At 46.3% G+C, this 12,907-nt stretch overlaps 1 protein-coding gene and 1 non-coding gene across 2 annotated transcripts; both read left to right on the top strand.

Moving 5' to 3' along the window:
• The first annotated feature begins 7,287 nt into the window (after positions 1–7,287).
• HSPA8 (heat shock protein family A (Hsp70) member 8) lies at positions 7,288–12,001 on the top strand. Its single transcript, XM_054438088.2, has 9 exons — positions 7,288–7,499; positions 8,236–8,445; positions 8,763–8,968; positions 9,287–9,439; positions 9,525–10,080; positions 10,292–10,494; positions 10,722–10,920; positions 11,040–11,272; positions 11,578–12,001. The coding sequence occupies exons 2-9, from the start codon at positions 8,241–8,243 to the stop codon at positions 11,761–11,763; spliced, it is 1,941 nt and encodes a 646-aa protein (XP_054294063.1). The 5' UTR covers positions 7,288–7,499; positions 8,236–8,240; the 3' UTR covers positions 11,764–12,001.
• LOC129009219 (small nucleolar RNA SNORD14) lies at positions 10,555–10,641 on the top strand. Its single transcript, XR_008492728.1, has one exon. It is a non-coding gene; the product is annotated as a small nucleolar RNA SNORD14 (small nucleolar RNA).
• Positions 12,002–12,907: the final 906 nt, after the last annotated feature.

Below are 12,907 nucleotides of genomic sequence, written 5' to 3'. Positions count from 1 at the left end.
AGCACACACTAAGGGGTTCAAATAAATCTGAAAAGTATGCACTAAGAGATTCAAATACATCTGGAAAAAACTTCACAGAGGTCATTGTAAAATAACAGCGGTAATAGCAATCATCACTTACTGAGTCATCGTGTGCCAGTCACGCTAAGTACATTATACATTTTGTCTCAATTTCATACTCACATCAACCCTATAAGGAAATATCTGTATTCACATTCTACAAGTGAGAAATGTAAGGCTCAAAGAGGTTAAGTCAGTAGTAGAGCCAGGATTTATTTTTACTTTTATTTTTATTTTGAGACCGAGTCTAGCTCTGTCGCCCAGGCTGGAGTGCAGTGGCACAATCTCGGCTCACTGCAAGCTCCGCCTCCCGGGTTCACGCCATTCTCCTGCCTCAGCCACTCGAGTAGCTGGGACTACAGGCGCCTGCCACCACGCCTGGCTAATTTTTTGTGTTTTTAGTAGAGACGGGGTTTCACCGTTAGCCAGGATGGTCTCGATCTCCTGACCTCGTGATCCGCCCACCTCAGCCTTCGAGTGCTGGGATTACAGGCATGAGCCACTGCGCCCGGCCCTGGAGCCAGGATTTAAACCCAGCCACTGTTAATATATTCCATCACAACTGACAGATCCTGATTCATCATCATCTTCCCTCCTGAAATCCTCAAACCTTTACACTCAACTATAGGCTTTCTTTTCTCTTTGCTTTCTTCCTTGACCTAAAGCTGTTCACCATACTTGGGACACACTTAGCTCACTCACACAAGTCCAAATCCTTTAGTTTTCCCTTGTTCTGCAAAACAAGATACAATTCCCAACTTTATAATTGCCTGATTTGTCTTTATATGGTAATGATGGGCTTAGATCATGTAATTTTTGTTGAATGTTAAGCACAGAGTATCTTGAGCACATCAAGATTAAATCTGTCCAATCTTCTGAGAGGCAAAAAGATAAGGTGCATTGAAACTACAAAATAATAGGTACAGTTGATTCTTCAAAGATGATACAGTCATATCAATTTATTTAAAATGTAGGCTGGGGGCCATGGCTCACGCCTGTAATTCCAACACTTTGGGAGGCTGAGGTAGGTGGATCACTTGAGGTCAAGAGTTCAAGACCAGCCTGGCCACGATGGTGAAACTCCATCTCTACTAAAAATACAAAAATTAGCCAGGCGTGGTGGCACATGCCTGTGGTCCCAACTACTCGGGAGGCTGAGGCAGGTCAATCACTTGAACCCGGGAGGTGGAGGTTGCAGTAAGCGGAGATCGTACCACTCTACCCCAGCCTAAGTGACACAGCAAGACTCTCTCAAAAAAAAAAAAAAAAAAAAAATACAGTTCAAGGACCCCGTGTTTAGTAATTATGTTTACAATTATTTGCTTCTTTTTTTTTTTTTTTTTTTTTGGAGACGTAGTCTCACTCTGTTGCCCAGGCTGGAGTGCAGTGGTGTGATCTTAGTTCACTGCTGCAACCTCCGCCTCCTGGGTTCAAGCGATTCTCCTGCCTCAGCATCCCGAGTAGCTGGGACTACAGGCGCACACCACCACGCCTGGCTAATTTTTGTATTTTTAGTAGAGATGGGCTTTCACCATGTTAGCCAGGCTGGTCTCCAACTCCTGACCTCAGGTGATCCGCCAGCCTCCCAAAGTGCTAGGATTATAGGCGTGAGCCACTGTACCCAGCCCTCTGTCATCTTTTATATCATATGTTTTTGTTACCACTTGTGGATGGAAAAGTAAGTTATAAAAAAGGAAAACTCAATGAGTTTGGCTACTTGTAAGCAGCTCTGCTAAAGACTTCAATTAGTAAAACAATTTAAAAATTAGGGCCAGGCACAGCGGCTCTTGCCTGTAAACCTAGCACTTTGGGAGGCCAAAGCAGGAGGATCGCTCGAGTCCAGGAGTTTGAGACCAGCTTGGGCAATACAGTAAGACCCCATCTCTGCAAAAGGAAAACAAACAAAAAAAATTTTTTTTTTTTTTGAGACGGAGTCTTGCTCTGTTGCCAGGCTGGAGTGCAGTGGTGTGATCTCGGCTCACTGCAGCCTCCACCTCCTGGGTTCAAGTGATTCTCCTGCCTCAGCCTCCTGAGAAGCTGGGACTAGAGGAGCGTGCCACCATGCCCAGCTAATTTTTGTATTTTTAGTAGAAACAGGGTTTCAGCATGTTGGCCAGAATAGTCTCGATCTCTTGACCTTGTGATCCTCCTGCCTTGGCCTCCCAAAGTGCTGGGATGACAGGCGTGAGCCACCGCACCCAGCCAAAAAAAAATCTTAAAAATTAGCCAGGTGCGGTGGCTCACGCCTGTCATCCCAGCACTTTGGGAGGCTGAGGCGGGTGGATCACCTGAGGTCAGGAGTTCAAGACCAGCCTGACCAACATGGAGAAACCCCGTCTCTACTAAAAATAGAAAAAATTAGCTGGGCGTGGTGGCACATGCCTGTAATCCCAGCTACTTGGGAGGCTGAGGCAGGAGAATTGCTTGAACCTGGGAGGCGGAGGTTGCAGTGAGCTGAGATTGCGCCATTGCACTCCAGCCTGGGCAACAAAAGTGAAACTCCATCTCAAATAAATAAATAAATAAATAATCTTAAAAATTAAGCTGCTCTGAAAAAAATTTTAAATTAAAATAGGCGGGGCGCAGTGGCTCATGCCTAAGTCTCAGCACTTTGGGAGGCCGAGGCGGGTGGATCACGAGGTCAGGAGTTCAAGACCAGACTGACCAACATGGCGAAAACCCATCTCTACTAAAAATGCAAAAAAAATTAGCCGGGCGTGGTGGTGCGCGCCTGTAATCCCAGCTACTCAGGAGGCTGAGGCAGGAGAATCGCTTGAACCCAGGAGGGGGAGGCTGCAGTGAGCTGAGATTGCACCATTGCACTCCAGACTGGGTGACAGAGTGAGACTCCGTCTCAGATTTAAAAAAAAAAAAAAAAAAAAATTAAAATAATAAGGAGCACTTTTTTTTTCTTTAAGAGACAGGTTCTCTCACTCTGTCGCCCAGGCTGGAGCTCAGTGGCACAATCACGGCTCACGGCAGCCTCAACCTCCCAGGCTCAAACCATCTTCCCACCTCAGCCTCCTGAGTACCTGAGACTACAGGCACATGCCAACATGCCCAGCTAATTTTTGTATTTTTTGTAGAGACAGGGTCTCCTTATGTTGCCCAGGCTGGCCTTGAACTCCTGGGCTCAAGCCATCTACCAGCTTTGGCCTCCCAAAATGCTGGGATTACAGTGCCTGGCCACGAGCGCATTTTATACAGCACCTCCTCTCCATAGTGCAGGGGCTAAACAAGATGACTAAGAGTTTGAAAGGAGAAAGCAATCTAGCCTGAGTAAGAAGCATAAGCTGTGGAATAAAATCTGATTTTGAAAAATTCAGGGTCAGCTAGAGATCTTAAGCAAATTATTTGACCTATTTGAACCTGAATTTCTTTATCTGAAAATGGGGACAATATGATCTGCCAAAAATAGTTGTGAGGCTCATGTAAGAGAATATATGTGAAATGCTTAGCATGATGCCCTGCATAAAGCATTGAATAAAACATCAATGGCAAGGGCTCTACTACCAGAAATACAATAGGCATGAGAATGTTCTAAAGCATATAATCTGGTTTAGGAAGGTAAAGCATAATGCAGGAAAAAGATACTGGAGCTATGTTTATGTATGCTGTTCTCCAGTTGCAATAATTTATACATGGCTAAAGTTAGAAATCAAAATATTAATAACAGCTTTCATCATTCTGGTTTCAAATTTCCCTGATGCAATGCAGTACATACACTCCAGTATTTGGGCAATCAGGGCATACATATATTGCATCTTTTAGTCATGTCACTGGGTCCCAGAAGGGTTGTTTTTAATATCTGAGTTTTTGAAGCAAGGGACTGTAAGTTTACTATTCTTTAATACTAATTTTTAAAAAATGCATATTTAGTAACAGTACACCACATAATCCTAACACAGATTATTCAATTAAATTCTAAACCTTACATTTTTTTCATTTTTTTTTGTTTTTTGAGACAGGGTTTTGCTCCGTCACTCAGGCTGGAGTGCAGGGGCACAATCATGGCTCACTGCAGCCTCCACCTCTTGAGCTCAAGTGATCCTCCCATCTCATTTTTTGAGATGGGGGGTCTCACTATGTTGCCTAGGCTGGTTGAGACTTTTCAACAGAAGCAACTGAAACCACAAAACTATTAAATAATTTCTTCAAAAACTGAGGCCAGCACGGGGGCTCACTCCTGCAATCCCAGCACTCTGGGAGGCTGAAGCGGGCAGATCACTTGAGGCCTGAGACCGGTCTGACCAATATGGGGAAACCCCGTCCCTACTAAAAATACAAAAATTAGCAGGGCGTGGTGGTGGTGCGGGCCTCTAATCCCAGCTACCTGGGAGGCTGAGGCAGGAGAATGGCTTGAACCCAGGAGGCGGAGGTTGCAGTGAGCCAAGACCACAGCACTGCACTCCAGCCTGGATGACAGTTAGACTCCACATAAAAACAAAAACAAACAAACAAACAAAAAAACATGCCAGGCGTGGTTGCTCATGCCTGTAATCCCAGCACTCTGGGAGGCCAAGGCAGGCGGATTACCTGAAGTCAGGAGTTTGAGACCAGCCTGGCCAATGTGGTGAAACCCTGTCTCTACTAAAATACAAAAAGTAGCCAGGCGTGGTGGCATGCACCTGTAGTCTCAGCTACTCGGGAGGCTGAGGCAGGGGAATCGCTTGAACCTGGGAGGCAGAGGTCGCAGTGAGCCAAGTTCGTGCCACTGCACTCCAGCCTGGGGGACAGAGCGAGACTCCGTCTTTTCTGGGAGACAGAGTCGTGCCTTAGTTTCCTCATTTACAAAATGACGATCATAAGTTGCTACCGCTTAGGTGTACAGTGAGAATTAAATGAGGTAAGGTTAGCATGTGGTAGCCACACAAAAATGTTACATCATTATCCTTTTATCCAGTCAGAAGTCCTAGGCTCTAGACTCCACTGCAGTCCCATGCAACCAAACTTTAATTTTAGATCTTATGTGTGATTTGAAACCCTGTGCATTTAAAGTGGTGGAGACAGGACCTTTATCATATTCTGAGCTTTAAATATATAAACGCTAAATCATTCCATTTAATAAGACATAGCCCAAGTCCCAGAACACGTTTTGAGAGTAACCAGAAACAGAGGTTATTTGTTCTGCTTTCTTTTATCACTGCTATTGGATGGGATATCCCAAACAAGTGGATGTGCGCCCCAATTCTATTTTCCACCGGTTCGATGATTAAAATAATTACAAAAATGCAAAATACAGCACAGGGTGTAGTTTGAAATGTGTGCTTGTTAAACTTTAGGCACTGGGGTGTGAAAAGAAAAAATCCAGATAACATTACTAACAGTTAGCGTGGGGGACTGGGGGTTCCAAATACCAAAAGAAACTGAAAAGAGTGGCTCACAGGACACACCTTACCTCTTTCTGGAGTTGAGTTGAATTTATTTCCAGGAAGGAAATTACACTGTAGCGTAACTGACAAAAGATATAAAACAAATCTTGAACCAAACAAAGCTATATTTGATACTAGCTTACCCAGCTGCTTATCTTCCCACAAATGATATCTCTCAGCTGCATTTTTCTCCTGATATAAGGATGAATAATACACACCTTCGAGAACTGTGTTGATGATTAGATGACAAATGAAAGCATTTTGTGTGTAGTGAGGCATTGTATAAAATTAAATTCTTGGGACGTGGGAGAGGCTAAGAATATATCTCCATGAACTCTAAGCCAACGTTCCTCCCCAAAAGGAAAATATGAAAAGGAAATTCTTCATATGTTTGAGTCTGTCTCTACCCTTTACTGGCTTTGACAAGGACAAGATGTCCTCGCTCTTCTGACAGCCTTTTTCGCAGTCTAGAGACCTTCTAATTCCAGCCCTGCTACTAAAAGTTCTTTTGGTGTAGCCTTAAAAAATCTTTTCCCCCATCGGTGCCTATTTATCTACTAAATAGGAATAACAGCTACCTCGCCTGCTTGAAAGGATACAGGGAGTGTTCAAGGTACCTGAGACAGGCTCTTGGAACAAGGCCCCACATGTCCGGGGCCATGCACAACACTGCACAATTTAAAATTCTAGGCACCATTGTTTTGTGCACCAGCTCTGTCACGTTTTCAAAGCGTCGGCACGGTCTGTCGTTTAATTTTTGATGAAAGTCAAACCAGGAAAGATGTCACCTCATGTTACTGAAAATACAAACGTTCAGAAAGTCTAAATCAAAGACGCACGGCTATTGGAACCTATCATTCCTAATGCCTGGTTCACCTAACCAACAACACACTCGCCACCTTTTAAATCTGTTTATTTTATAAACAACGGGGAAATGCAAGGCTTGGGCTAGTTGGGGAAGGACTGAGCCAAGAAGTCGAATCTGTTCTAGACGGAGGTGGGAAGGGGCCCAACGGTCAGGGCTCAAAGAAGCGGGCTCGCCTTCTTTTCCGCGGAGGGGTCCAGACACGACCGCATCGTGAGGCGGTTCTGAAAAGCCGGGCTCCTTAAACCTCTGCGTCGGGGGCTGCCTCCCAACAGCTGCCGTAGCGAAGTGCCGGTACTGGGGGGCCTGCGGAGCTAACCCGCCCCACCCCGCGGCGGCCTGGCGGCTCCCTCCAATCCCAATCCTGGGGGGCCGTGAGCGAGCAGCCCTAGTAACACCCTGAAGCCGGAACCTTCGCCCCAGCCCCTCGGGGTCAGCCCTTGCCCAAAGCCACGCTATGAAATATAGATTCGCGAAACCCGGGGCACTTAGAGGACCGTCTGGAACACAGAGGTGGGGGATGGAAAGGAGGAATGAGGACGTGGGTGGGGGAGGGGAGTAACAACCTTCGCAGCCATTTTGTCCTCGCTCCACTTCCGTCTTCTCCTCCCCGGCTCCCGCGCCCGAACCCCTCCCTTCAGGCCCCGCGCGATTCCTCCCCCAGTTCTGTGCGGGCCAAGATCCCGGCTAGCGCCGCTATCATTGGTTGGTTCCACGTTTGCCCGCCCCTCTTCCTCCTCCTCTTTCCGCCCCCTCCCTCCCGCGGAAGCTGGGGGCGCAAGCGTAGAGGCGGACGCTCCCCTCCCCCGCCCGGGGTAACTGAGGACTCCCGCGCGCGGGCTCTCTGCGCCCCACCCTCCCTTTCCCCGGGGCCGTCCGGAGAGCGGGGGCGAGCTTGAAAGTTCCAGAACGCTGCGGTGAGTGCGTTATCGCGAGGCGGAGCGCGGTGGGGTGGGTGCGGAAGGGGGCGAGGCCCGAGGAGTGGAGCCGGGCTTGTGATTGGGTCTTGTAAGGACAGCCGGGCGTCTATTGGCCGGGGAAGCCGTAATGGCAGGTAGCAGGGGCGGGCCCCTTCTGGAAGGTTCTGAGATAGGGTATAAGAGGCAGGGTGGCGGGCGGAAACCGGTCTCATTGAACTCGCCTGCATCTCTTGGGGGATTTTTGTGGCTCTCTTCGTTATTGGAGCCAGGCCTACGCGTCAGGTAAAACCTCTGCTCAAGAGTTGGGTTGTGGGTCTGGGAGCGTAAAGCTTCCACACAGGCCGGTTGGGCTTGCTGAGGCTTGGAGCGTTCTGAGAATTTCGTCGAGGCGAGTGTGCGGCCCCTTCCACCGGATTAAGGGGCCTCAGTTTTCGGTGGGATGGCAGCGGCGTTTGGTTGCAGCTGGCAGGACAGAAATGTAGGGGAGTGGGCCGCAGTGGCCTCAGAGGAGGCTGGGAGACGCCCGGCGACCGCGTGGCGGGGGAGGGTTGCTGCATCGGCTTGCCTGGCGCGCAGGGAAATGGAGCCAGCGTTTTCTTTCACCTGGTTCTTTGCTTAGCCTAGTCCCACCGTGGTTCTTCAAACCCGTTGTTGGCGTGCTTCCAGTATGGGGGTACGTTCCGGAGTAGTTAAAAGCCCGTTGACTCCAGGGGGCACTGGCGCCTGGCGAGGGAGGGGAACAGATAGTGCTCAGTTCAGGGTTAAGACCACGTGTTTAGCAACGCTCCAGGCCCTCTGGATAGATGGGTCCTTCATTTAGGGCGTGCTCTGCTGTGGTTGGCACGGCAACCTGGACTGCACCACTAGTTTTGGACCTCCCGCGCGCTCAGACAAGAGGTGATGGGCACTATTACCTCTTGACAGTGGCCATACTTTTTTCCTGGTTATGTTTTGTTTTAAGGGATAAGGGAAATATTTTGATTAACTGAATTTTTAAACTGGATTTTTTTTTTTTCAGCAACCATGTCCAAGGGACCTGCAGTTGGTATTGATCTTGGCACCACCTACTCTTGTGTGGGTGTTTTCCAGCACGGAAAAGTCGAGATAATTGCCAATGATCAGGGAAACCGAACCACTCCAAGCTATGTCGCCTTTACGGACACTGAACGGTTGATCGGTGATGCCGCAAAGAATCAAGTTGCAATGAACCCCACCAACACAGTTTTTGGTGAGTTACTAATTTTAAATGACAGAACAAATTTAACAGGGCTAGGAAGCAGAAAAGTTTATGAAACGTGAGCGGGTATCTTTTTGTTTTTAGAAAAACTGAGCTGAGACTTGTTCTCAAGTCTGTTATAAAACAGGTTGTAGAAACCTTTCAAGCTGAAATCTAGGTAATGTAGGAGGTCGAAGTTTGAACCTTCACTACGTATATGGTAGTTGAATTCACCTACCTATGAACTCTTAGTTATTTGAGTAATCATGGACTTGGGTTTTATCAGAAGAGGTATGAAATTAAGTGTGTTCATTTGATATCTTTTATAGATGCCAAACGTCTGATTGGACGCAGATTTGATGACGCTGTTGTCCAGTCTGATATGAAACATTGGCCCTTCATGGTGGTGAATGATGCTGGCAGGCCCAAGGTCCAAGTAGAATACAAGGGAGAGACCAAAAGCTTCTATCCAGAGGAGGTATCCTCTATGGTTCTGACAAAGATGAAGGAAATTGCAGAAGCCTACCTTGGTAAGGTGAGGTTTGTTTTTCAGTATGGAGTGCATTCCGGAGTAGTTAAAAGCTTGATGACTCCCAGGGGCACTGGCACCTGGCGAGGGAGGGGAACAGATGGGGCTCAGCTCAGGGTTAAGACCACGTGCCCAACAATGCCCCAGGCTCTCTAGGTAGATGGGTCTGTCAACGCCAGAAACCAGTGGATCCTGACAATTACACAGTGATTTACATTTTGAGGGGGTGCTCCAGCTGTTCTTTCACCAGCATTAATCCATTTGTTGGAGTTTGCATATATAAGTATACTAGTTATCAATCTGTGGTCTTTTCTTTTTTCCTAGACTGTTACCAATGCTGTGGTCACAGTGCCAGCTTACTTTAATGACTCTCAGCGTCAGGCTACCAAAGATGCTGGAACTATTGCTGGTCTCAATGTACTTAGAATTATTAATGAGCCAACTGCTGCTGCTATTGCTTACGGCTTAGACAAAAAGGTATGTACCATTTGTGATGCAAATCCAGATTATTTTAAGATTAATTTGATCCATCACGAATTTAAATGATTGTTTTTAATGGCAGGTTGGAGCAGAAAGAAACGTGCTCATCTTTGACCTGGGAGGTGGCACTTTTGATGTGTCAATCCTCACTATTGAGGATGGAATCTTTGAGGTCAAGTCTACAGCTGGAGACACCCACTTGGGTGGAGAAGATTTTGACAACCGAATGGTCAACCATTTTATTGCTGAGTTTAAGCGCAAGCATAAGAAGGACATCAGTGAGAACAAGAGAGCTGTAAGACGTCTCCGTACTGCTTGTGAACGTGCTAAGCGTACCCTCTCTTCCAGCACCCAGGCCAGTATTGAGATCGATTCTCTCTATGAAGGAATCGACTTCTATACCTCCATTACCCGTGCCCGATTTGAAGAATTGAATGCTGACCTGTTCCGTGGCACCCTGGACCCAGTAGAGAAAGCCCTTCGAGATGCCAAATTGGACAAGTCACAGATTCATGATATTGTCCTGGTTGGTGGTTCTACTCGTATCCCCAAGATTCAGAAGCTTCTCCAAGACTTTTTCAATGGAAAAGAACTGAATAAGAGCATCAACCCTGATGAAGCTGTTGCTTATGGTGCAGGTAACAATGGTATCTCAACCCTAAAGGCAGGCAGGCCCAAGGTGACTCACTGATGAGTGATTGTTAAACATTCGTAGTTGCCACCAAAAGCTTGGCTAATGATGGCAACACCTTCCTTGGATGTCTGAGCGAGTGATATAGTTGTTAAAACAGGAGCTATGTACCGGGTTTTCTTTTTAGTTTTTTTTAATGTTAACTTTTTGTTTGCTAGCTGTCCAGGCAGCCATCTTGTCTGGAGACAAGTCTGAGAATGTTCAAGATTTGCTGCTCTTGGATGTCACTCCTCTTTCCCTTGGTATTGAAACTGCTGGTGGAGTCATGACCGTCCTCATCAAGCGTAATACCACCATTCCTACCAAGCAGACGCAGACCTTCACTACCTATTCTGACAACCAGCCTGGTGTGCTTATTCAGGTATGTTTCTGTACTTTTGTTTGGCTTACTGAAAACAGATAAAGGGAAGTCTTGACTGACTCGCTATGATGATGGATTCCAAAACCATTCGTAGTTTCCACCAGAAAGTCTCATGTTGGCCAGTTCCTTCCTTGGATGTCTGAGCGACCATTCTTCCTTAGCAGGACTCTAGCACTATGACAGAGACCTGAAGTCCATTGCAGTAATTCGTTTTATTCCCTACCAAGGTTTATGAAGGCGAGCGTGCCATGACCAAGGATAACAACCTGCTTGGCAAGTTTGAACTCACGGGCATACCTCCTGCACCCCGAGGTGTTCCTCAGATTGAAGTCACTTTTGACATTGATGCCAATGGTATCCTCAATGTCTCTGCTGTGGACAAGAGTACAGGAAAAGAGAATAAGATTACTATCACTAATGACAAGGGTAAGTAGGCACGATCATCTGGTCTTGACAGGGATCATAATGGTATTTCAGTTGAGTTACTGGTGCCTAAGGGCATCTAGCTAAGAGAAACTAGAGTTACACAGGTAATTCTTTTCTAGGCCGTTTGAGCAAGGAAGACATTGAACGTATGGTCCAGGAAGCTGAGAAGTACAAAGCTGAAGATGAGAAGCAGAGGGACAAGGTGTCATCCAAGAATTCACTTGAGTCCTATGCCTTCAACATGAAAGCAACTGTTGAAGATGAGAAACTTCAAGGCAAGATTAACGATGAGGACAAACAGAAGATTCTGGACAAGTGTAATGAAATTATCAACTGGCTTGATAAGAATCAGGTTTGTGATTTTTTTTTTTTTACTCTGTGTAGGGGAAGGGGGATGGTAAACCAAGTTTGAGTTGGATTTCAGTATAGGGTCACAATGATGAATGGTCCAAAACATTCGCGGTTTCCACCAGAATTCAAGGTGTTGGCAACTACCTTCCTTGGATGTCTGAGTGACCCAAGATGTTAAGGAAGAATAAGGCCCTATTTTAATGTTGCCAGTTTGCGCCAGACTTTTTAGTATCAGATTGCATCAGGGAGAAAGAAGGGTTATTAACATTAAAAGAACTTGTAGTAATTCCTTTTTCTCTTCCTCAGACTGCTGAGAAGGAGGAATTTGAACATCAACAGAAAGAGCTGGAGAAAGTTTGCAACCCCATCATCACCAAGCTGTACCAGAGTGCAGGAGGCATGCCAGGAGGAATGCCTGGGGGATTCCCTGGTGGTGGAGCTCCTCCCTCTGGTGGTGCTTCCTCGGGGCCCACCATTGAAGAGGTTGATTAAGCCAACCAAGTGTAGATGTAGCATTGTTCCACACATCTAAAACATTTGAAGGACCTAAATTCGTAGGAAATTCTGTGGCAGTTTTAAAAAGTTAAGCTGCTATAGTAAGTTACTGGGCATTTTCAATACTTGAATATGGAACATATGCACAGGGGAAGGAAATAACATTGCACTTTATAAACTGTATTGTAAGTGGAAAATGCAATGTCTTAAATAAAACTATTTAAAATTGGCACCATACAATTGTTCTGAGTCTTTAAATAGCCTTCCAGGCCAGCTGGTGGGAGAAGTAGGGCTTAGGGTGATTATGTGAATCTTACTAACTTCCTCCCTTCCTCTTAAGCTTGAGTTAACAAGGGCTGGGTGGCAAGTTGCCCTTCAGAGCGTTGTGGATGGTACGTTTTGGAATTCAGAGCTTTGAGAAGGGGACCATGAGAAATGGGATCTGGATCAAACTAACCTTAGTCCTTAGTCTGGAGAGGCAGAAAGCTGACTTGATGGTGTTTCCTAAACTTATTCTGTGTGTAAGCCTGCCTAGGAGCAGAGGCTTTCCTGGAGGGTTGTGCTAGATGAGTAAGAATTTAGAGATCAGAACCAAATAAAGGGCAGTGAATGTTAAGCTACATGGCAGGGGTATTTTTGAATCTCAATCCCTTGTATGAGCCACTGCCCTGTGGGCTTCTATTTCATCTTCCTGAGTTAAGATTATTCAGAAGGTTGGGGATGGAGCTAAGCTGCCACCTGGTTAATTAAGGTCCCAACAGTGAGTTGTGATAGCCTAGGGGAGCAGGCTGTTAGCTGTCATTACATAGGTGACAGATTTCAGATTTAGGTGGACTGGCTAATCTTAGCATATGCCAAAAAGCTAATTCATGAAGGAGCTGCAGTATTTCCCTTTGGTACTGAAGGTCTACTAATGTCTGGGTATCAGTGGGAATTTATAGCACGATTTAATACATTTCTCATTCCATATTTTCTCCAAGGTTACAAAAAATGGCTAGTACACACGTCTTTTTTGAAGGGTTTTGCTCTTATTTCCTAGGCTATAGTGCAATAGCACGATCTCATTGGATCTCAGAGTGCAATAGTGCAACCCCTGTCTCCCGGGTTCAAGGGATTCTCCTGCCTGCCTCAGTCTCCCGAG

Source organism: Pongo pygmaeus, chromosome 9, assembly GCF_028885625.2.
Source record: "Pongo pygmaeus isolate AG05252 chromosome 9, NHGRI_mPonPyg2-v2.0_pri, whole genome shotgun sequence".
Lineage (NCBI taxonomy): Eukaryota > Metazoa > Chordata > Mammalia > Primates > Hominidae > Pongo > Pongo pygmaeus.
The sequence above is the reverse complement of the archived record's forward strand: the minus strand, read 5'-3'. Positions and strand labels throughout refer to the sequence as shown.

What these genes read in the sequence shown, in the direction of transcription:
- HSPA8 (XM_054438088.2), top strand. Translation starts at nt 8,241, where the DNA reads ATGTCCAAGGGACCTGCAGTTGGTATTGATCTTGGCACCACCTACTCT. An exon ending in AGCTGTTGCTTATGGTGCAG is followed by an intron (nt 10,081 to 10,291) that starts GTAACAATGGTA and finishes TTTGTTTGCTAG; the next exon opens with CTGTCCAGGCAGCCATCTTG. An exon ending in AGCCTGGTGTGCTTATTCAG is followed by an intron (nt 10,495 to 10,721) that starts GTATGTTTCTGT and finishes TTCCCTACCAAG; the next exon opens with GTTTATGAAGGCGAGCGTGC.